The sequence below is a fragment of the Nicotiana tomentosiformis genome, chromosome 12, assembly GCF_000390325.3.
Source record: "Nicotiana tomentosiformis chromosome 12, ASM39032v3, whole genome shotgun sequence".
Lineage (NCBI taxonomy): Eukaryota > Viridiplantae > Streptophyta > Magnoliopsida > Solanales > Solanaceae > Nicotiana > Nicotiana tomentosiformis.
In genome coordinates, this window is record NC_090823.1 from 83,956,041 (window position 1) to 83,980,567 (window position 24,527).

Here is a 24,527-nt window from a genome sequence, read left to right on the forward strand (position 1 = left end):
CTGCTAAAATTTGAGACTTGATGGCCGCACGGGATTGATACTCGATGTCGTACCTGCTGAGTTCGACTGCCCATTTGGCCAATCGGCCTGATAGTTCGGGCTTGTGCAAAATATTACAAAGCGGGTAAGTGGTTAATACGCATATGGGATGACATTGAAAGTAAGGTCTTAACTTTCTAGAGGCGCTTATCAGTGCAAGTGCTAATTTTTTTAGGTGTGGATATCTAGTTTCTGCTTCTCTAAGGTTCGGCTTATATAATAAATGGGAAATTGCGTACCTTGCTCTTCTCGAACTAGGACACCGCTTACCGCGATTTCCGATACTGTCAAGTATAAGCAAAGATTTTCGTCTGTTTTTGGAGTATGAAGCAGTGGCTTGCTCGATAGATACCGTTTTAATTCCTCTAATGGCTGTTAGCATTCCAGGGTCCAAGCGAAATCGTTCTTCTTTTTGAGTAGAGAGAAAAAATGGTGACTTCGATCTGACGACCTTGAAATGAATCGGCCTAAGGCTGCAATCCATCCCGTTAGCCTCTGTACGGCTTTTACGTTGTCCACGATGGTGATGTCTTCGATGGCCTTGATTTTATCGGGGTTAATCTCGATCCCCCGATTTGACATCATGAAACCGAGGAACTTGCCCGAACCGACCCCGAAAGCACACTTCTCGGGGTTGAGCTTCATGTTGTATTTCCTTAAAATCTTGAATGTTTCCTGCAAATGGATCAAATGGTTCTCTGCGCGTAGGGACTTAACTAGCATGTCATCAATATAAACTTCCATTGACTTACCTATTTATTCCTCGAACATTTTATTTACTAGGCGTTGGTAAGTAGCTCCTGTATTTTTTATCCCAAAGGACATCACATTATAACAATATGTTCCATACTTGGTGACAAATGAAGTCTTTTCCTGGTTTTTCGGGTTCATTTGGATTTGATTATACCCGGAATAGGCATTGAGAAAAGTAAGGATCTCGTAGTCGGCCGTAGCATCGATCATGCGATCGATGTTGGGCAGCGGAAAAGAATCTTTGGGGCATGATTTGTTCAAATCCTTATAATCTACACACATTCTAAGTTTGTTCCCTTTTTAGGCACTGCAACTACATTGGCTAACCATTCAGGATATTTCACCTCCCGAATGGACCCTATTTTGAGAAGTTTGGTCACCTCGTCCTTTATGAATGCGTGCTTTATCTCAGACTGAGGTCTTCTCTTTTGCTTCACCGGCCTGAACCTAGGGTCCAAGCTTAATCGATGTGTCGTTATATCCGGTGGGATTCCTATTATATCTAAATGGGACCAAGCAAAATAATCCATGTTATCGATAAGAAATTGAATAAGTCGGTTCCTGAGTTCGGGGGTTAATCCCGTTCCAAGGTATACCTTTCGTTCGGGCAAACGCTCGATTAATATGACTTGCTCCAATTCTTCAATCGTTGATTGTGTAGCGTCGGAATCATCGAGAAGCACGAAGGATCGGGGAATCCTATGATCATCATCTTCATCGATCTTCTGATTTTCTGGTTGGGTTAAATCTGGTGTCTGTGATTGCTATTTGGCATCTTGTTCCCATTTTGAGCTCGATCCCTTTATTGGCGAAGGTGAGGATATCGGATTCGCTTCCTCGATGACAAATATTTCTCTTGCGGCCGGTTACTCTCTGTACACTGTTATAACCCCCTCGATGTTGGGAATTTAAGAACCTGGTGTAGGGTCGAAGGTACAACTCTCATGTTGTGGATCCATGGCCTTCCAAAAAGGGCATTGTACCTCATATCGCCTTCGATTACGTGGAACTTCCTTTCCTGGATGGTCCCGGCCACATTTATTGGCAGAATTATCTCGTCTTTGGTGGTTTCACATGCCATATTGAATCCGTTTAGGACCGGGGTCGCGGGTACGATCTGGTCCTGTAAACCGAGTTGTTGTACGACCTTCAATCTAATGATGTTGGCCGAGCTACCTGGATCAATTAACACACACTTAACTTTAGTTTTATTCATAAGTACGGATATTACCAGTACATCGTTATGAGGTTGTATGACTCCTTCTGCATCTTCATCATTGAACGACAAAGTTTCTATGTGTGCGTAATCTTGAGTTCGAGATCGCTTTTCTTTCACAATCGATGTCTTAGTGCTTTTAAGCACCGGCCCTTGAGGGGTATCGACGTAGCCGATGATCATGTGAATGACGTGTTGTGGTTCTTCTTGTTCGTTTTGCTTGCCGAAATCCCTGTTTTTGAAATGGTTCTTCGCCATGTCGCTTAAAAATTCTCGAAGGTGCCCTTTATTGAATAACCGGGCTACCTCCTCTCTTAGTTGCCTGCAATCTTCCATTCTGTGGCCATGGGTGCCATGATATTCACACATTTGATTGTGATTTCTCTGGGCAGGATCGGTCTGCATAGGTCGAGGCCATTTAATGTCTTTGATGCATCCGATAGCCGACATGATGGCGAATGCATCAATGATGAAGTTATACTCCGATAACCAAGGCGCTTCCTTAGATCCGGTAGGCCTGTCGAACCCACTTCTGTTCATTAGCCCCCGAGACCCTTGACCTCGATCACTTCTTTTGTTTATTTGTCCGGGGTTGCGTCTCGATTCATTGATTCTGTGGTTTCCGTCATACGGTCGATATCGATCCCTGATCGGACCTTGTTCTCGATTGATATCCCTTCGAGCAGCGAGTTCAGCCCCCAACTGATCATCTTCGACTCTAATTTTTGATTGGTACCGAATGTGTACGTCGGCCTAAGTGATAGCTGGGTACTCGATCAGGTTATGCTTCAGTCGTCATGATGCCGTCGAACTTCGTTCGTTCAAACCTTGAGTGAAAGCCTGAACAGCCCAATCGTCTATGACCGGTGGTAGATCCATTCGTTCCATTTGAAAAAGAGATACGAACTCCCTTAGCATCTCGTTATCCCTTTGTCTTACCTTGAAAAGGTCTGATTTCCTCGTTGCGACCTTTATGGCCGTGGCGTATGCCTTTACGAAAGAATCTGCTAAAATGGCAAATGAGTCGATCGAATACGGTGGTAGGTTGTGATACCAAATCATTGCTCCCTTCGAGAGGGTCTCTCCGAATGTTTTCAACAACATAGATTCGATTTCATCGTCCTCCAAATCATTACCCTTGATGGCGTACGTGTAAGAGGTGACGTGTTCGTTGGGATCGGTCGTTCCATTATATTTGGGAATTTCGGACATACGGAATTTTTTGGGGATTGGTTTTGGGGTTGCGCTTGAGGAAAAAGGCTTTTGCAAGAATTTTTTGGAATCCAACCCTTTTATCATTGGTGGATCCCCCGGGATCTGATCGACCCTGAAATTATATGTTTCTACTTTTTTATTGTTGGCTTCGACTCGCTTTGTGAGCTCATCGAGTATTTTAGCAATTTCGGGAGTAGTCCCCGATTCTTGCTCATTTGACCTCACTATGGCTGGCTCCGTTCTGCTGGCAATTTCTCGAGGTGGACTGGGCTCCGGCCTGCTCGGTAGCTGGGTTTGGCTCTACAACTGAGCTATTGCTGCCTGTTAAGCTTGCAAAATTTCGAAAATCATACGCAAGCTGACGTCGTTTTCCTCGACGTTATGGGTATCTCGAGCTGCAGACCGAGTGCCACCGTGAATGCTATTTTCAGGTTCAGAATGTAAGTTCGCCTCAATGGCCACATGCGAATTGATATTTATCGGCACTTCGATTCGAGATCCAACGGCGTTGACAAGTGGTCTTTTGGCACCGGGTGTCAAGTTGTTGTTCTCATCTTGAAGACCGGCTTCGTTGTCGATAGGTGAGGCCATTTGATTGGTAGTTAGTCGTTGCTAATCCGAAATCCAGGATACTTTCGGAAATAAGCGCAAAACGGTGTATTTTTGCAGATTCGTATCAAATAACCACTGTTATCCTTAGCCCAACGGTAGGCGCCAAACTGTTTAGCCGAAAAATGGATAGATTTAAATTTGTACATAGTTCTAAGGATATATGGTATAACTCAACACAAATCGTATGGATAAATAAGAATATCTAATATTTGACTGTGAGGATGAAAGATATGAAGCTAGAAAAGATAGTTCTTCAATATGAAATGTGTGATATCTCAGTTACCAAGTATGCCAAAAAATTTGTCCTTACAGACATAATAACCATACCCTTTATAGTGGAGGGATTCCACTTTAGATATAATTAAATTTACATAGTGGATACCCATGATAAATCAGCTTTTTCATAATTCCTGTCAGGATTCTCTCCTCTAGTGGGATTGTAACGGCTCTTGTCTATAAGCTCGATCTTGACTCGAGCTCTCGATCTTGACCCGAGCTCTCGATCTTGACTTCGAGCTCTCGATCTTGACTCGAGCTCGACTCTGGCCCGGATCCTTGTATTGATTCGGGGTCAGTGTTGGTCGGTCTCTGCCTCGTAAGCTCGATAACTTCACTTTGCATCATAGTTCGATTTGGACTCGAGCTCGATAATGATATCGATCTCGACATTGATCGATCCTTAGGGCTCGAAACTTGGTGACCTGACTCCGGATCTCAACCTGATTATGAAGATGCTTCTCCGATCCAATGCATTACCATCTCGACCAGTTCGTACGAAAGACTAACCGATTTTTACCATATACAATAGTAATATATTCGGTGTAATTTCATAAGTGAGGTCTGTGGAGAATAGTGTGTACGCAAATCTATCTTGTGCAGGTAGAGAGGTTGCTTCCGATAGACCCTCGGTTCAAGAAAAGCAAAAATCACAGCAGTTTAAAAGAAATACGATAGCAAAAAAGACATGAAAAAAAGCATTAATAACAACAAGATAATAAGAGAGCGAAAGCATAAGAAACATTAAGTAGTAGTAATAGAAATCTAATACAAGAGAAATAAGAGAATTTATATTATATTAAAAGCACGAAGGCCCTTAGCGAAATGTCGTTCGCCTTTTTTACCCTTTAAAAACTAATTTCACTTTAGATAAAATAGTAATTTAAGTTATTTTTCTAATATGTAGGTACAGTCCTTTAATTATTTCCTAATATTTAGGAATAGTCATTTAATTATTTTCAAATATTTAAGAGTTTAAAATACACTAAAACTTTGTATTTTGAATCTTTCCTTATTGAACAACTATGTAAAGTCCTATTAGTTAGTACGTTAAAATCAACAAATAAATTTACCTTATATAAATTAAACAATTCACTTATAATATTATTATTTTTTTGTGCGTAGACATACAAATAAGGAACGTATTTTATACATGTTAATGTTGTCTCCAAACCAACCTCTAACATGTAAACTACTATATGTACTTTAAACATAAGTTAAAGTTGGTAGCCTCCAACCAATGATTTTTTTTCCAGCAAACCAATGAATAGTCTTGTGGGTTTTTCCCTTTTATTTTTTTCTTGACTATGAATTTTTCTAATTTTACGTGTCATGTCTATTTTGACCACGTAACATGAGGAAAGGTCTTGTCATAAGACAAGCTCAATTAAAAACTTTCATTCCTAAATTTGCTATCTCAAACTAAATTGATAAGGAAATAGTAATTGATTGTAAAATATTTAATGAACTTGAAGATTCTCCTAGCAATTTAAGTTTTATCCATCTATAACATCAAATTATGGAAGCACGGATGAAAGGACATTTTACAATTGCATGTCAAGTTCAATAAATATAATTTTAGAAAATCTGAATAGATTGTATTATAATATTATCATTAATTTTTGTATGTCAAGTATATCTTACTAATTAATCTTTCAAAAAAGAAGACAAACAAATAACTTCAGTAATTGAAGGCAAAGCCTGGAGTCCCACTAAGGCATTAGGTAGGAAAAGATCTATTCCTTCGTTAAGCTAACTTAATCGGATCAATATTCATCATTTTCAGGAATTTTTATTTTTTTATATTTATTAAATAACTCTAATATATTCTTTAATGGAGTAATATTTATGTAATTTTTATAGTTGTGTATTCAATGTATAGGGTACAACCAACAACAGATTTTTTATATTTTTTTTTGTTGATTGACGCGTTATGCACGTGCAACGCATGTACACTAAAACTAGTAATACTAATAGTACTACTCGTAAGGGAAGAAAATGCGCTCGACTACCTATTAATTTTATATTCTAATTCTCGATTTTCACACCCTCCGATCAAGGGTCATGTCCTCGGTAAGCTAAAGATGCATCATATATTGTCTAATCACCTCATTAATACTTCTTTAGCCTAACTCTACATCTCCTCAAAACCATCATGGTCAACCTCTCTCCTCACTGGGGCATTCATGCTTAAACCATCTCAATCTTTGCTTTTCATATTTTTGTCCACCACGGAGGTCACTCCCATCTTATCCCGAATCTCTTCATTCCTAATCTTATCCTTTTTAGTATATCCGCACATCCATATCAACATCTTCATTTTCACTACTTTAATCTTATGGACATGAGAGTTTTTGACTGACCAACCCATACATATATTAATAAAAGGTATTTACTTGATCACAATAATAATTAAAATAACTATTTATCTGACATTTAATACTAACTTTATTACTTTAAGTATTTATCTATGAATTGAATTCTGTTGGGCTCGATTCGAGTTAAGATTAGATAGGACAATATTATGCTATCATGGACCAGAGGCGGCCAAAGGGTCAAGCAACTAAAGCAATAGCTTTAGGTCCCAAATATTTTTTTTTTGTTTTCTATTCGTATTCGGTATTTATATTGAGGTCCCGACTAATTTAAATTTTCACCGCGTAAGGCTTAATAAAAGTGAAAGCATGCTCTAACAAGATATCATTCATAGGGCTCGAATCCCAATATATTTGATTAAGGTAGGTTAGATCATATCCATCCCATTACAATCCTTGGAGCTGGAGCCCAATTTTTGCCAATAATGAATTTATAAGTTAAGCTTTTAAAATATTGATTATTTCAAAGTAGAAAAGTGAAATATTTTATAAAAAGTTAAAATAACTTTTAATTTTTTTAAAATTAATTTGTTATTGATATAACCGTTTGAGTAAAAATTCGAGAAAGAGAATCACTCCCGACCCTTGCCTTAAATATAAATTTTTGGGTTATTTACATTTACGATTGACATCATCAGTGAAGTACCTAAATTATTCTTCTCCTTTTCACATTTGTTACTAGAAAACGTATAATAAACTTCTAGAGACCTTTTTTTTAATATCTCTAATAGTTCAAATGCCTCATTTTTTTTTACATATCTCATCAGAAAACGTGTATTATACTCTTATACCCTCTTTCTTGGTTTCTGCAAAGTTTAAATTTTTCATAAATTATATTGTTTCTTAAAAAAAGACTACTTTATTCTAGTGATCATAAGAGCTGAAAAGTACTACCGAATAAGTTATATTGTGCATTCTTAACTTTTTCCCCTTGTTTCAAACATTGCAACAATTATATTGGAAAATTAAATAATTATTTCGATATCAAATTATCAACTTTTTGAATTTGGTCCTATTTTTTAAGATCAACAATATCTTAGGAGAGATTAAATGATTTATAAACGAAATTATTAATAATTTTACATCTCAAAAAATTAGAAAAAATAGACTTCAAAAAAATATATATATGAAGATTTTATTTCAAAAAAAGCATTCGATTAAATTTTGGATTTAGACCTCCAGTCTTGTTGAGCCGCGTCTATTATGAACTAGCATTTTTCTACTGCCTTTTGGTCCTTAACCCAACAAATTCACATTTCAGTCGTGGAGCACTTGGGCCTGCTCCTCATGAAACTTCTTGTTAAAATAAGTAGTAGTTAACTCTTTTCTTTAGGAAATTAAAAAATAATTAGCTCTATTTTATTTTTATACAATTTCTAATTTTTAATAGATTCACTAAACTATTCAACTTAAAAATTAGATGATGCTTTCCCTGACTTTTTACCATTAATCTAATATTATAATTTATCCACTATCACTAATATAATCCTTAAATAAATTAAATATTTTAAAATTTGCATAAAATCAAATACAATAACATGTCTCTCACACAATCAAGTTGAATTACAATCGGGTCTTCTTTCCCAATATTATTTTTCCTTTATTACGGTTTATTTTTTGTTACTAATAGACTTGTTAAAAAAATTGTAGTGATTGTTTTGTCTAAAGTTTTGTGTTTCTAATATGATTAGTGTTGAAATTGGAGAAGAAGATCTTTATCGGGTCGTCTTCTATTCTACTTTGAGAAGCACGTGAAATTTTCATTAGCTATAATGATCCATTTGGATATTCCAATTGGATCAGAATTGCTCAATTATTTCAAACTTAAGGGACTTTATGCGCTCAAGATAATATCATTAGGACTAAACTATACATATTATCATACTTAAGAGACCATATGAGTTAAAACTCCAGTACTTGCCAATCAAGTTAAGCTCACCTTTAATCCTCTGCACACACCCGCAGGTGATCTTCTCTTTCCCACCCACAATATATATATATATATAAATCGTTAAAGACAGAAAATTTAGAGAGAGAGAGAAAGGGGGTGACTCACAGCGCGCCTCAATGGAGTTACAACTCTTTTTCAAAATTCATAGGGTTTTTACATCTTCTTCAGGATTTCAATTTTAGCAATTCTTTTCTGCTCCGAATTTAAATTTTACGCATAATTCTTCTTAATCTCTTCGCATATTCTTCCTCAATTTTTGTGCTCATTTTCACCCTAATTCTGTCATAAGAAGCTTCCTGAATTAGCTATGTTTCGAACCGCAAAACGTGAACCAGTCAATATTCAAAGTAGTAATGGCGCTGCAGCTGCAGCAGGCGCTAGAAATAACAACAATAACAGTTCGGTGGATGAGGATCACACTATTGGGCGCAGAGTTCTTCGCTCTCATTATCTCAATTTTAAGTCTCGGATTTCCGGTAACTCATTATTTACCTACATTTTGCTCCTTTTTCTGTTAAGATTCAGATTTCCTACAACTCACAGTTATTTATAGTTACGAATAACTAACATTCATTTGAATGAATGTAATCAAAGTAAAACAGTGTGCCTCTTCAAATAGTAATACTCCCAAAAAATTTGTGAACAAATTGAGTAGCTTGTTTCTCACTGAATTCATATTATCTGTAGAGAAAATTTCCTTTTCAACTGCTTTATATTTGACTGGATTTAAGTTATATACACTAACATTATAAGTAATTTTTATATTACCAGTGCATTTTAACCTCTGCTAGCATGTTATTACACTACTGGATTTAAGTTATGTGCACTGACTGTAAATAATTTTTACCCTGAGTGCAATGTAACCTCCTATAACAGGTTATTACCCCTACTGGATTTAAGTTATAGACACTTATAACAACAACAACAAACCCAGTGAGTTCCCACAAGTAGGGTGTGGGGAGGGTAGTTTATACGCATGCCTTACCTCTACCCCTTGGAGGACAAAAATGCTGTTTTCAATAGACCCTCGGCTAAAGACAAGATGGAAAGAAGCAGCGGAAACAAGTGATAATAACAACAAGATATTAAGAAAAGCGAAGCAAAAGAATGCAATCAAACAGTAGGTAGTATCAGCAATCCAAGAATAAAGAGTTACCATGCTAATACTAATGCTATTGGTCTGGGAAAGAAAGGGGAACGCTCGACTGCCTACTAACCTTTCACCCTAATTCTTGACCTCCATACCCTCCTATCGGGGGTTATATTCTCAGTAAGCTCCAGTTGTTCCATGTCCTGCCTAATCACCTCTCCCCCACCCACCACGGCAAACCTCTCATACCTTCTAATTGGGGAATCTGTGCTTCTTCCCTTCACATGTCCGAACCATCTTAGCCTTGCCTCCCGCACCGTATCCTCCACGGGAGCCACTCCCACCTTTTCCCGAATAACTTCATTTCTAATCTTATCCAACCTAGTATGCCCGTACATCCATCTTAACATCCTCATTTCAGCTACTTTCATCTTTTAAACATGAGAGTTTTTGACTTGCCAACACTCTGTCCCATACAACATAGTCAGTCTAACTACCACTTTGTATAACTTACCTTTAAGTTTTAGTGGCACATTCTTATCACACAAGACACCATAAGCGAGTCTCTATTTCATCCACCCTGCTCCAATACGATATGTGATATCCTCATCAATCTCCCCATTTTCCTGTATTACTGACCCAAGGTACTTGAAACTATCTCTCTTGGGGATGACCTGTGCATCAACACATCCATGTCCGCTTCTTGGGTTATGTCGCTGAACTTACACTCCAAATATTCCGTCTTGGTTCTGCTCAACCTGAAACCTTTAGATTTTAGGGTCTGTCGTCGAACGTCCAGCCTCTCGTTAACACCAACTCGCGTCTCGTCAATCAGAACTATGCCATCTGCAAATAATATACATCATGACACATCCCCTTGAATAGGCCACGTCAGTTCATCCATCGCCAAGGAAAACAAGAACGGCCTAAGGGCTGATCCCTGGTACAATCCCATCACAACCGGAAAGTGTTCTAAATCTCCTCTCACTATCCTGACCCGGGTCTTAGCTCTATCATATATGTCCTTAATCACCCTAATATATGCTACATGATCACCTTTAGCCTCCAAACATCTCCATAGAACCTTTCTCGGGACTTTGTCGTATGCTTTTTCTAGGTCAATGAACACTATATTCAAGTCCTTCTTCAATTCCCTATACTGCTCCACCAATCTCCTCACAAGGTGAATGGCTTCCGTAGTTTAACGACCCGGCATGCTTGGTTCTTGGTAATAGACAAACTACTCCTCACCCTTACTTCTACCACCCTCTTCCAAACATTCATCGTATGGCTTAACAACTTGATACCCCTACCGTTGTTGCAATTTTAGATATCACTCTTGTATTTGTACAATCGAATTATCATACTCCACCTCCATTCTTCGAGCATTTTTTTCGTCTTAAAATGATGCTAAATAACCCAGTGAGCCACTTTACGCCTGTCCTACCCGCGTTCTTTCAGAATTTCAAAGGGATTTCATCTTCCAGTCGCTTTACCCCTGCTCATCCTACGCATAGCCCCCTTGACCTCTTCAACTCTTATGCGCGTACAAAATCCAACAACAACAACAACAACAACCCAGTATAATCCTACTAGTGGGGTCTGGGGAGGGTAGTGTGTACGCAGACCTTACCCCTACCTTGGGATAGAGAGGCTGTTTCCGATAGACCCTTGGCTCCCTCCCTCCAAGAACTCCCCACCTTGCTCTTGGGGTGACTCGAACTCACAACCTCTTAAATCACCTACAAAATCCATTAATCCAAAATCACGATAACTCTCGGAGTGCTCCAAATCACCTAGCACAATGTTCCTATCCCCCTCTTCATTTAAGAGTTTATAGAAGTACGATTGTCATTTTCGCCTAATTTGTGCCTCTTCCATCAAAACTCTGCTCTCATCTTTGATGCACTTCACTTGATCCAGATCACGGGCCTTCCTTTCTCTCACCTTAGCTAGTCTGTACAACTTCTAGCCTGTACTTCACTTGGATATTGTAAATAACTTTTACACTATCGATGCAATTTAACCTCTTATAGCAGGTTACTGCCCTATTTTCCAAGTCACCAATTAGTGTTCACTACGATGAGTTACCTATTGTTATATGTAAACTTAACCTAATGATGTAAAAAACTTATATGCTGTCAGCACTCAGAACTTAAACCTTATTGGCCTTCTATTAGATTGATGTTATTTGTTAGCAGTCAATTCTGATGTTTATGTTTTTTTTTTTCTTTTTGGAGTTCTAAGATTAGTTCCCCATCTGAGATATAACACGCCAACTTTGATTTTATGGTGAATATTTTGTATTACTAACAGTAATCATGATGCCATTTTAGCATGATTAGGCGTTAATAATTGTGCCTTTGTTGCAGATGAGAGAGATAATATATCACAAGTTGATTCAGATAAATTTAAGACGATAATTGAGGAAGTTGAAAGGCTACATCAGCAAGGTATTGGTTCAAGTTTTATGTTTCTGGTGCATTGATACTATGTGTAATATTATTTTGTTTCTGAATGTGGCTTACCTGCTTGGGTAATTTGTACTTTGCATGTGCAAAATTACTCTTACTTTTTTAGTTCAATTCATTTTTGCTTGGTTGTGTTTTCGTTGAAGTACTGCTGCAGAGCTTGAAATATTTTGCAGAGTGCAGGTGCTAAATCTCTTGTTTATTTGTGAAAGAGAGAATCCATTTGAAAATAGGTGGTTTCTTGAGTAGTTGGATTGATTGCCTTATTACTTGTTTACATAAGTATGATTGGTTCATTGAATTATTCTGTCTATCCAAACTTTATTAGTATATGATTTGAGCGTAAGCTGAAAATATGTTTTTCTTTTCTTTAAAAAGCTGACGGACTGTCTGGTGACTTCTTTTGAAGTTGGAGGGTGAGAAATCTGCATTTAATTGTTTTCCCTTAGGCTTTTGGGATTTAATTAATTGTCGAGAAATGAAATAGTAGGCCTTCTTATTTCATAAAAAAAGTAGATGTTATTCTTTTAGCTTTTATAGGTTCACAACCCCGATGATTCAGTTATACAATCATGTTCGAATTTTCTGGATTCACTTTAGAAGTTTTATTTTTTATATATAGTACAAAAACCTAGGGAACAGGTTGCCGATGCTGAGGCCTTGCTGGACATCACAAACTCGTTGGTGACGACTGTAAAGGCACATAGTAATGGAGGAGTGACCCCTTCAGATTTTGTTAGTTGTTTACTTAGGGACTTTGGCCAAGAAGGTGGATCTAGCAGTAGGACAGAAGAGGATGGAAATATACACTGGAAAGATGTTGGTCTTGCTGTCTCTCATGTTTTCAAGAGTGCTCCTGGATGCTGCACTATGTAAATTTTCCATCATCCATCTTCTTTCTTGTTATGTACCACTTTGTGTATTGAACCAGATGTAATCTATATTTTTCACAGGATTGGGCCTATGAATACTGAAGTTAAGCAACGTAATCCTGTTGTTCGTTGAAAGCGTGTCATGCCAACAGAAAGTGAACGCCCTGAGGAGGTATGACATTCTATTTACAAGCCTCTACGCATCCTTGCTTATTATTTGGAGAACTTGGATAAAGAAATTGCTCCCACCTTATCAGAAGAATATAGTTTAAGCTAAGATATTTAGAAATGATTTAGTCAGTTGTTTACTGCTGGAAGAACATTTAAAGAAATCTTAAGTCTCTAAGAGAATTGAGTCTCTCTCTATAATAGTTTACGCATTTTACTTGAATATTATCTTGTAGATCTCTCTTTGCATTAGAGTTTCCTCATTCTGTTTTAAATGCCGAGTTGCTGACTGTAGTCACTTTTCTTTAGTTTCTTTGAACTGCATAAGCACTACTTAATTTTTCCTTTACTTTGGTAATATTTATTGTATCCTAAGATATCTTGATATATTTTCAGCTAAATGAAACAGTTGGTGAAGAGAAGACAGAAACTGACAAGAATATGGCTACGATGTTCCAAATTTTAAGGAGGCATAAGAGTGTTAAGCTCGAAAACATAATCCTGAATAGAAGATCATTTGCACAAACAGTTGAAAATTTATTTGCCCTATCGTTTCTAATTAAAGATGGGCGGGCTGACATAACTGTTGATGACAAAGGCTGTCATAGAGTTTGTAAGTTTCTTATGCCCATAGTTGTTTGGAGTTTCAGTTTCTTCTTCTGCCCCTGCATATTTCATGACTAGACTAACTAATGATTATGCAGCACCAAGGAATGCTCCTGCTTCTAATGCAGTCCTTTCTGGGGAGGTTTCTTATATGCACTTCGTCTTTAGATTCGACTTCCTGGATTGGAAGGTATCTATCTTAAATCCATCATTCTTCTCTCTCTCTCTCTCTCTCTCTCTCTATATATATATATATATATATATATATAGGATTATGGATGGTTTTTATTTTTGTTTCTGTTGATATTGAACTATTAGCACACTGAAATGACTTTCTATCTTATACTAGAAATATGCTTCTCACATAAGCTATAATGGCCAAGGATTTGTGCTTTAACAAGCTTGTGGATGAGATCAACTTTCATTTTTGTATTATTCTGCAGAATAGATGTATGGTCAGTTTTACCACATCATTAGCCTGTTCTTTTCATTTCTGATGCATAACAGATTTGCTGTTTTTCATTTAGCAGCTGTCTTGTCTACGCTACTCAGCATGTTTCCTGCTGTTTTGCGCTCATTCTTGAATCTTTTAAATGCTCATTTTAGTTCCATTACATGTGATGTGCCTAGGAGTTCTATTACTAGTCACTATGCCTCTGAATTAGTTTCTTCTTATGCAGCTTATGTTGGCTTCTGTTGGTGAGGGAGAAGAATTAATGCCACACAGAAATGAAGCTGAAACGCCAGCCAATTCTCAGCCGGCATCAAACAATGTAGAAAATGAACGAGCTGTGTCAACAACACCAATAAGGAAGTTATCCAGAAATCGTGGTCTGGTTTTGCAGGAGCAGACTGTAGTTGAAGACTCCCCAGAAAGTGATAATTCTGCAAGAGCTGCTGCTATTAGGAAAGGAAAGCGAAAGTTCACATAAGACTGGCTGAAGCTTATGGAACTTTGAGATGATTCAGGAAGTTCCACGGTTGGTTATTGGTTAAGTATTAGGAAATTGTTAACTTTGATATGTTTTTTGGGCCAATAGCTCTTTGGTTAATATATTCAGACATAGAGGTAACAAGCGGACATTCTTTTCCCATCTTATTTTGTTCCTTCTTGTTGAGGTAACAAAGAGGAAACAAGTGATCTAGAAGATGTCCTTATTACGCACTGGTTGAGCGTATGATACCAGTGGCAAATAGTCTGCCCTATCTGTAGTTCATGCGTAGGGTGAAAGCTACTGGGTAACTTATGTATATATTTAGACGCTAAGATTTGAGCAATGGCAGTATCAAATCAAATAAATATCCTGCACTCCGTAAGATAATGGGCAACGGAAAACCAGAAGGAAAGTTTTACTCATCGCATGCATAAGTTAATAAGCGAAAAAACTGTCAACTCCAATTGCAAGTCTTTCCGCTAGCGAGCAGTTAAATTTAGATGCATATCCAATGCTGAGATTGCCTCCTACAAATGCAGTGTCACATCAATTGCTATCCACTCATCGAAATGAAATGACCTATCTGCAGAATCTATAACAGATAACAACACCAAGAGGCAAGAGGCTGACTTTTGTTTCCGATTATCGAAAGAATAATTTATTTCTCTGAAATAACGAAAGCCATACTAGCATTGCCTCCAGCTCTAACTCTTTGGGATATCGAGACCCGAAAAAGCTGGGCTGTCAACTCCAACTCCCATTGCGTTCAGACCATTGTCAACATACACGGTGGCACCAGTAATTGCTGAAGCCAAAGGAGATGCCAGAAAAGCAGCAGTGTTCCCGACCTCCTCTGTTAGGTCCACTTAAAAGTTAGACACTCGGAAGCAATAGAAGTGCAGCATATAGTAAGATGAGAGTCGATTTAAATTCTATTCGAAGCCTTCAACCCGACACATTCACCAGTATGATTTTGAAAATCAATTCAGAAGAGAACACATTTGACCCCCACTAGCAACATGGTGATTCTTCAGAGCATTCTCAGTGGCAAATAAATATTTAAGCATCTGACTTACCGGCATATAACTCCTTTTGCAAAGGAGCATTCTCCAATGAGTAATTTATCATCATGTCAATAAATCCAATAGCTTTTGCTGCACGACTTCCCAGTGGACCTGTAAAGCATCTACTTATTTAATTTCTGGTGATGGAATTTTAGATTTATGAGCACTGAGCAGATTAGGAGACGAAAATAGGAACGTTTGATGTGTGTTGAACACGCAATAAATGATTTAAGAAGTTATCCACCAAATTTATTTCTATACAGCTTTAGTTTGTAACATGGAAAACATGTTCTCCCTGAAACGACAATAAACTACAAGCTTTGGCAATGCAGCATATCTTTGAAGTGGTTTGTGCAGCAAATTTCCGGAGTTCAAAGATCAGCAAGTTATGAAGAAACTGAGTGTTGATGCATACCAGCAGATATCGTGTTCACTCTGACTTTGTGCTTTCTTCCAGCTTCAAACGCCAGGACCTTCAGCAAGCATACACTACTCTTAAGCGATGCTCACAGTTGAAGCTAAAGGAAATGAGAGATGGATTATCGAAAATAAACCTAGGTACAAACTTACTCTTGTGTCACTCTCCAAAGCAGCTTTTGCCGAACTCATACCGCCTCCATATCTGTAAATCCAAGAAGAATATTAATTTAAACCTAAACTGAGAAATTAAGAAAGCTCAACCTACGTAATTAAGGAGAGTCATACCCAGGGATAATCCTTTCAGAAGCAATGTACGTTAGAGAGATTGTGGCACCGCCTACAAGGTAAGGACATAGCTGAAAGTTTCAGAGAAAGATTTGTTTGATGGAACAGCACTTGTTGCACTAATATTGTTTTACTAAAGTAACCAAAAATAACAGAAGGCTAGCAAGAGTTTACCTGGATTTATTATGGGAAGAAAATGCCTCAGTAGAGATATAAAGGAATAACTGGAGGCAGATACAGCTGCAAGGTATCCTTTTCTTGATGTCTCTGACAGAGGTTTGCTAACCTATAATAAATATTTAAAAATAGTAGGCCTCAAATAGATTGTAAAGGGAAATTAAACAATGAAAGGAATAGTGTACCTCTGGACCATTTGCAAGCGAATGTACAAGGATGTCAATAGTGCCAAAATCTTGTTTAACACATTCAGCAACTTCCTACAATATTAGCAATAAAAAGGTTATTTAACAAGTTTATCAGCTGTGTTGACATAACTCTGGATTCCCTAAATATACAATACTTATTTACTACTTTATGAGCAAGATAGATAATTCAACTAAAAAGATGGAGGAGAAAACACTGGAGATATCACATGCCAGAGGAGCGGAATATGGTACTTCAATTAATTGATAACCAAACAGAAGTTTCAGTATCAATGATGCATATAGCATATTACAAAGTCCTTACTGATAACCAAACAAACATTTCAGTCAATGACACATTTAAGATATAATGAAGTCTTTCGCAACCAAATTTCAGCATCAACTATAACTGAAACTTTTCTGGCCAAATAAATTTAGGGAGCCAGGGTTGAAGAAGATTTGACATAATATATGGATGTCAACTATAAGCAATGTGCACAGGCATGGTGGAGAATACTAAAACGAGTCAAACAACATCCGATATATATATGTTTGAATGCCCTTCAACATTCACAAATAAAAGTTTCCTTTAATATAAGCACCAACAAATACAGATGATTGCATGTAGGCATATATCCAGATGAAAAATATGAGAAACAGCAAGAAATATGTAAAGCATGATATACCTTGACAGTCCATTTTGAGGATCCAGCATAACGTTTGTTTGTTTTGACCTGCACCAATCTCACCAAGTATGATTAGACTTGTATAAGTTGTTGAGAAGGGAACTGAGAATAGTTTATCTTACATCCTCAGGAACATCTTCTGGACTGTCAAAAACTGCATCCAGAGGGTAAACCTTTGTAATTTCCATCAATGATCCATCTGGCAACCTAAAACATCAAATTACATTATCTATCAGAAAAATGTGGGAAAGAAGACAGTACATGGAAAGATAGAATATTTTCATGCTTACACTCGTGAATCATCAAACTTCCCCCGCCGCAGACTGGTTTCGAAAATGTTCAGTGCCTGTAATATAAAGTAATTAGAAAGACTACCTCTTTGCCACGTTATAAGTAATGGTAGTAACTTTATAAACATGTCAAAGATATACGTACAGGGACCCATGTACCAACAAGAATTTCAGCCCCTGCAGCTGCAAGAGACTTTGCTATTGCCCATCCATACCCATTATCATCTGCTATGCCAGCAATAAATGCCCTCTTACCTGCATAATAAGAAATAACAATCACTAATTGCAAGCAAAAACTCTATACTTCTGCACAAAACCTCAAATCAAAGGAGAATTTACAGACACTTTAGAGCAACCTCTCAAATCGATAGGTAATCCTGAAACTGGCACTTGTTCACTTGCTCCAGACATTGCTTTTGTAACCATCTTTTCAAATTTTATAGGAGCCAGTTTGGAGCTATCGATTGGCTTGCTGAGCGAGATGTAAGATGAACCTCTAAAATCTGTAAAAGATTTTCGTTTACTTTCAAAACTGAAACTTATACTGCTCAAATTTGAAATATTGCGAGATGTGGAAATGCATTGTTCGGTTGCTCGGATTTGCAAGCCAGGAGTTGTGTTTGCAGCCATTTCCAGCAAGTCAGCGGACCAGAATAAAAAAAGAGGAATCTGAAGGAATCATAGATGGTCAGTACAACAAAATATTTTTGACCCAACAAAATATATACAATACATTAATGATCCAGGCAATATGAGAAAATAAATCAGTCAAATTTACATGTGTAAGTAAGTAATGTCAAACTTAAAATTTGTAGTTGTATCTTGTGCATTTCTTAAATATTGATTCCATATAACACAAGTTGTTAAATTCAATGTATACGCCTCGACAATGAAGTTGAAAGCATGACGCAAGGGCGGATGTATAAGGTAAGGTCTGGGTTCATTCGAACCCAACAGCTTAGCGCAGACCTTATATATCTGTTAAAAAATCTACTGAACATGTACAAATATTAAATTTCGAATCCAGTAACTCAAATGGTTAGTAGTTAAGTGGCATCCCGAACCCATAAAGTTCAAATCTTGGATCAGCCTATAGCATGAACAACCTCTCAAAAATAATAATGATCAAGCACCATAAGCTTAAAAATGTGTGCTTGGTATAAACTGATAAAAATGTCTAAATACTGGTTGGACCATTAATCTGAAGTTAAAAGTTGAGTTTCATGAAAATTTTAATACACCAGACTCAACTTAAATTCTTTTTTAAAAAAAGAATAAAGAAACATAGCTCAAGTAGCACGCGAGTGATTTATCAGAATCCATACACGCAAATGCAATTCTAATTTAACTCGATAGATTCATCAAATAGAGGATGAAACCAAATTTCAAACAAAAAAACTAAAAAACCGAAAGATGATGAGATAACATGTGATCAATGTAGGATCTAACCGCATTTGAATCATAGATGTTTATGCAAAGAAAAAAAACTTACCTCAGATTCAGACAACACGAAGAAGGAACTAATAATGCTTGAGCGAGAAAATAAATTGATTTACATATAGTGCTCTGTCGATGAAAACGAAGCTATGGCCGTTGGGGAGCTTTGAAAGTGCAGTAATGGAGAGAGTGTGAACAAGTGGGATGTTATGTATTAAATGACAATTTTACCCTGTTTAAGGCTTGGGCTTTCACTGCTCAAGAAGCTATGTAAGTGAGCCCACGTCCAGTTGGTCCATCAATAGCCCGTCGGAAGTGTTGAATTTTGATCTAAACACACTGAAAGGGCTTATAAATCATTTTGTTCCTATACCATATTTTAAACTTATTTACTAAATATCTTAAAAGTTTCAAATTTATCAGCTATAACTAAGTTTTTCTTACCGTTTATATTTAATTGTCTCAATAAGCGTCCTTCCAGCCTCCTTTCTGTCTTCTCTCCTCTTCTCCTGTTTTCTGTTACCTCCCTCCTAATCGCCATCGTCGTTGGAAAACAACCAATTACATCTCTGAATCAAACCCCAGTACAAATCAAAAGACCTCAGTCATCTTCTTTGCTTAATTTTGAAGTTTCTGACCTAAGTCATAGTAAATCATATTCAATCGCCTCCAAATTTCGGATTCAACTTTATATTAGTATTTCCAACAAAAATCTATGCTACCCAGTTGATTTCTCACCATTCAGGAAGATGCAAGAATAACATGTGCCCGAGATTTTTGGCTATTACCAATGAAGGTAATACAAATATATTTTCGAAGAATTGATTGATTTATTAACGTGTAACCTCTTATTATTTGCGCAAAAGAACTTCTGTTCTTCTTGGCATCTTTTATTTTGGCTCAAATCTTTTTGGTTCTTAAAAAGAAACAGTTCGAGAAAGTTCAATTGGCCGAAATAAATTTCTAGATTCACATATTTGTTGACATCAAGTTCAGCACAAAATTCAAATCTCAGATGAAACTAGTTTCTCCGAAGTGCGACTATAGCACTTTTACTCGAAATTTCTCCACCCAAATAATTCAGTTCCCATTAATATTTAAGTTTTTTTAGTTAAAAAAAATCAATGCATATGATCCGATTTGGAATTCATTCTCTACTTTTCTTTCTTTAACAAATCGAGTAAGAAAAGAAAAATGTATGGTACAACAACATAAAATTTAAAAATAAATTTCATACAAATTTAATATAAAATTGATACATCTACAATAATATACAAACTAAAAATAAATTTCATACAACTAATTATACAGTATATAACTTATTTACAACTTATCTATAAATTTTATATATCATTTTTACACAGTTAAAATATAACTACAACATCATACAAGTTAAATATAATATTTATACAAATTATATTCGATATGTCTTGTATATATATATATATATGTATATATATATTTTCGATATATACAAATTATATTCGATATGTCTTATACTATATATTGTATACGATTTATTTATATTTTGTTATGTGTTCTGTTCTTCTTCCTCTCTGAAATTCCAATCAAAATGTCCTCTTTTAATTGATACATATCAATAACTTTATGTAAAATAAAAAAATTTATAACTTAAATATAAATTTTATACAACAATTCATACAGTACACAACTTATTTTCAACTTCCATACATTCAAATAAAGAAAATTAACTACAACTGTCACGACCCAAAATCTCTCTAAAGGAGTCGTGATGACACCTAGTCTCTAAAACTAGGTAAGTCTAACGTTGACTGAAATAAAAACAATATTTAACTAACATCGAACAATTTCGAAATAGAAATCTTTATATAAATTTACAATTCCAAAATCGGTAGTACAAGTCATAAGCCTTTTCAGGAGTAATTATACATAATGAATACATCACTGTTCCGGAATAAAAGGAAACAATGGAAATAAATACAATAAAAGGTGACTTCAGAGCCTGCGAATGCCCAACATGTGTACCTTGAAGTCTTCAGCCACACTAAGCATAAGTTTCAAAACCAACTCAATCTGAAGTACCTGGTTCTGCACAAAAAAAATGTGCAGAAGCATAGCATGAGTACACCACGGTGGTACCTAGTAAGTATCAAGCATAACCTCGGTAGAGTAGTGACGGGGCCAGGTCAAGATACCTACGGAAAATATAAACTTCTGCAAGATATGACATAAAGTTAACAAGGAAGGAATATAAGAGTAATGCCAATAGCAGAAAGAAATCAAATTACAATCAATAATAACGATAAGGGGAACACGAATGGCAACGAGAAATAACCAAGTAATTAAACAACAACATAATTGGGGTACGAATAAAGTATAAATGTGCTCATGTAGGGAAAACGATGTCAACTCAACCAATCAAATCGTTTCTAATACACAATTCCAATGCTCGTAATCTCATATCATAAATTACAACTTCCAAACCTTTAACACACATGGCACCTTGTGCCCACATCTTTCTATCTCACTTTGCACGGAAAAACCCACGTGCTACTCGGTACATAATATCTGTGTCAAATGCTAATTAAGATGTTCCAGAGATTTTATTTATACATCACAAGGTAAAATTTCAGTTTCTAGACCAGGTAGGAAATCCGCGAGAAAGATGATTTTATTTTAGAAATCATTTGAGTGAAGAAAAATAATATTTTTCAAATAAAATTACAACATCGAGCAAGCTATTGAATTTAATATAGAATTTATTAAATTAAATCATAATAACAATTCCTTTTGAAGTAAGATAAAAACCTCAGACATGTTAAGGAGATTAAGTTGAGAAATCAATTGAAATAAAATAAAACAACTATTAGAAATAGTAAATACCGAAATATACAGCGAGTTTTAACTTATAAGTCACGCAAGGTAGCATGATATTAATTCTTTTATTTTAAATCACCATATTACTAACAACTCAGCAGGGCAGGCGGTAATGATTCACGTAGTAAATTCACCTTGAAAATCAATTTACCAAAATAATAGTACTAGGAAAAAGAGTTCAGAAAATGACGGCAAGACAGTAAGTCAATAACAATAACTCAATCCTCAGAAGACAGTGAAAACCGGAAATACAAATTCTCAGAATATCGTACGAAGGAACTGAAGCCAATACAATAAAATAAGGGATACAAAATACACAAATATGTTACGGCGTGCAACCCGATCCCACCATATATTATCAATATCATAATTCACCCTTATTCCACCATATCAATTCACCTTTATTTCAACTGTTGCGGTGTCCAACCCGATCCCACCGTACAACATCAATATCATAACAATAAATATAATATGTTACGTCGCGCAACCTGATCCCACCATATAATAGCAATATCATAATTCACCCTTGTTTCACCATAACAATTCACCCTTATTTCGCTTGTTGCGGCGTGCAACCAGATCCCACCGTACAATCATAATGTCACAATATAAATATCCTCCCTTATTTCACCTGTTGCGGCGTGCAACCCGATCCCCCGTACAATAATTTAAATCAACAACAACATTCAATAACTCAATTTACAAGAGTTTTCTACAACCGAGGGTATGAGTACACGGCAACAAAGGAACCACGTAAAAATCAAAGGAATACAACAACCTTTACAAAAATGACAAGACATGTAAGGCACGTGATAATTAAGCATGCAATTATAACAATTTGGACATGTAGCAGATATGCACAGATTCATAGAGGAGCTCAATAATTAAGAGGTAACAAGACAATAAGGAAGGCAATAACTTCAACCAAGGCATATGAGGGACAAATAACGAGCAAGAGGTAAATAAGTGCTAACAACATCATATAGATCATGTAAGAGTAGCCTAATAACGAGATACCATATGTTATGACAATTTAATCAAAGGAATGGAAAGAGACTAGACAATCTAAACTAGTCAATGCCACATATAGACTGTGTACCCACTCGTCACCTTGCGTACACGGCTTCCACATAGTAAGATAGCACAATCGACTCAATTCCTAAGGGGTAGGTTCCCCCATGCAAAGTTAGACAAGACACTTACCTCAATTCGGCAACTCAATACTCAGTTTAGCTTTTCCTTTACCAATTCACCACCGCTCGGCTCAATCTAGCCAAAGATGATTTAAATACATCAAACAATGCAAGAGAAAACAATTTCAATTAACAAAGCTATGATCTTTATACAATTTGTAAAAAGTCAACAAAAGTCACCCCCTGGGCCCGCACCTCTGAACCTGATAAAATTTAGAAAACCCGAACACCCATTCCGATACGAGTTCAACCATACCAAAATTATCAAGTTCCGATACAAATTCGTCTTTCAATTCATCATTTTTCATTTTTGAAAGATTTTACAATATTTCCCAAATTTTTCTTTAGATTCTCATGAATTTGATGTTAAATCTGAGGTATAATCACAAAACATAATTGAAAATTGATTAGAAGCACTTACCCAAATGATTTGATATGAAAATCCTCTCTCAAAATCACCCACTCTCGGACCTACAACAACAACAATCTAGTATAATCCCACTAGTGGGGTCTGGGGAGGGTAATGTGTACGCAGACCTTACCCCTACCTTAGAGTAGAGAGCCTGTTTCCGATAGACCCTCAGCTTCCTCCCTCCAAGAACTCTCCACCTTGTTCTTGGGGTGACTCGAACTCACAACCTCTTGGTTGGAAGTGGAGGGTGCTTACCACTAGAGCAACCCACTCTCGGACCTAGTGTTCAAAATATGATAAAATGAAGCTAAGTCCCCAAATGGAAGTACCCTGATTTAAGTGAAAAAATAGAGGTACCATCTCGTAGTCCCTAATCATAAATAAATTTACAATATCTCATTTCCGTATATCACCGCGGGAGCCTTCACATTTAATTTTAAAGAAATTATTTTTTCCGAAATAGCATCCCGCGTTTTAGCCACCCTTATCACACCGCATGACTTCTAGTAGTTCCCCTAGTAGCCACGCGTTTCAAGCCACCCTTATCTCACTGCATGCGTTTCAACACCCTGACCTTATATCACCGCATGACTTCTAGTAGTTCCTCTACTAGCCACGCGTTTCAAGCCACCCTTATCTCACCGCATGCGTATAAATATCACAATATTTCACAAATCGCACCTCAAGTGCCCAAATATCACAGCATGATACAACTTGTACCTCAAGTGCCCAAATATTACAACATATCACAAATTGCACATCAAGTGCTCAAATATTTCAACATATCACAAATTGCACATCAAGTGCTCAAATCTTACAACATATCACAAATTGCACATCAAGTGCTCAAATATTATAACATATCACAAATTACACATCAAGTGCTCAAATATTATAACTTTCCGCAGAAATCAACAATACATTATTTTTCCACACTAAG

The 24,527-nt window shown here is 36.6% G+C and overlaps 3 protein-coding genes across 3 annotated transcripts; 2 read left to right on the forward strand and 1 right to left on the reverse strand.

Moving 5' to 3' along the window:
* The first annotated feature begins 8,584 nt into the window (after positions 1-8,584).
* On the forward strand, positions 8,585-14,738 carry LOC104109074 (non-structural maintenance of chromosomes element 4 homolog A-like). The gene is made up of 7 exons (XM_070190010.1): positions 8,585-8,913; positions 11,900-11,980; positions 12,621-12,870; positions 12,952-13,042; positions 13,435-13,651; positions 13,743-13,834; positions 14,325-14,738. Exons 4-7 carry the CDS (start codon positions 13,013-13,015, stop codon positions 14,574-14,576), a joined length of 591 nt encoding a protein of 196 aa, XP_070046111.1. The 5' UTR covers positions 8,585-8,913; positions 11,900-11,980; positions 12,621-12,870; positions 12,952-13,012; the 3' UTR covers positions 14,577-14,738.
* On the forward strand, positions 8,745-13,003 carry LOC138891427 (non-structural maintenance of chromosomes element 4 homolog A-like). The gene is made up of 4 exons (XM_070190862.1): positions 8,745-8,913; positions 11,900-11,980; positions 12,621-12,870; positions 12,952-13,003. Exons 1-4 carry the CDS (start codon positions 8,745-8,747, stop codon positions 13,001-13,003), a joined length of 552 nt encoding a protein of 183 aa, XP_070046963.1.
* A 225-nt stretch (positions 14,739-14,963) lies between the features above and the next one.
* Positions 14,964-19,318, reverse strand: LOC104109076 (enoyl-[acyl-carrier-protein] reductase [NADH] 2, chloroplastic-like). Its single transcript, XM_009618276.4, has 13 exons — positions 19,179-19,318; positions 18,043-18,355; positions 17,832-17,941; positions 17,687-17,742; positions 17,519-17,603; positions 17,397-17,444; positions 16,711-16,785; positions 16,523-16,634; positions 16,349-16,400; positions 16,214-16,265; positions 16,059-16,116; positions 15,656-15,754; positions 14,964-15,432 (listed from the first exon to the last, which is right to left on the reverse strand). The coding sequence occupies exons 2-13, from the start codon at positions 18,314-18,316 to the stop codon at positions 15,284-15,286; spliced, it is 1,170 nt and encodes a 389-aa protein (XP_009616571.1). The 5' UTR covers positions 18,317-18,355; positions 19,179-19,318; the 3' UTR covers positions 14,964-15,283.
* Between the last annotated feature and the right edge of the window lie 5,209 nt (positions 19,319-24,527).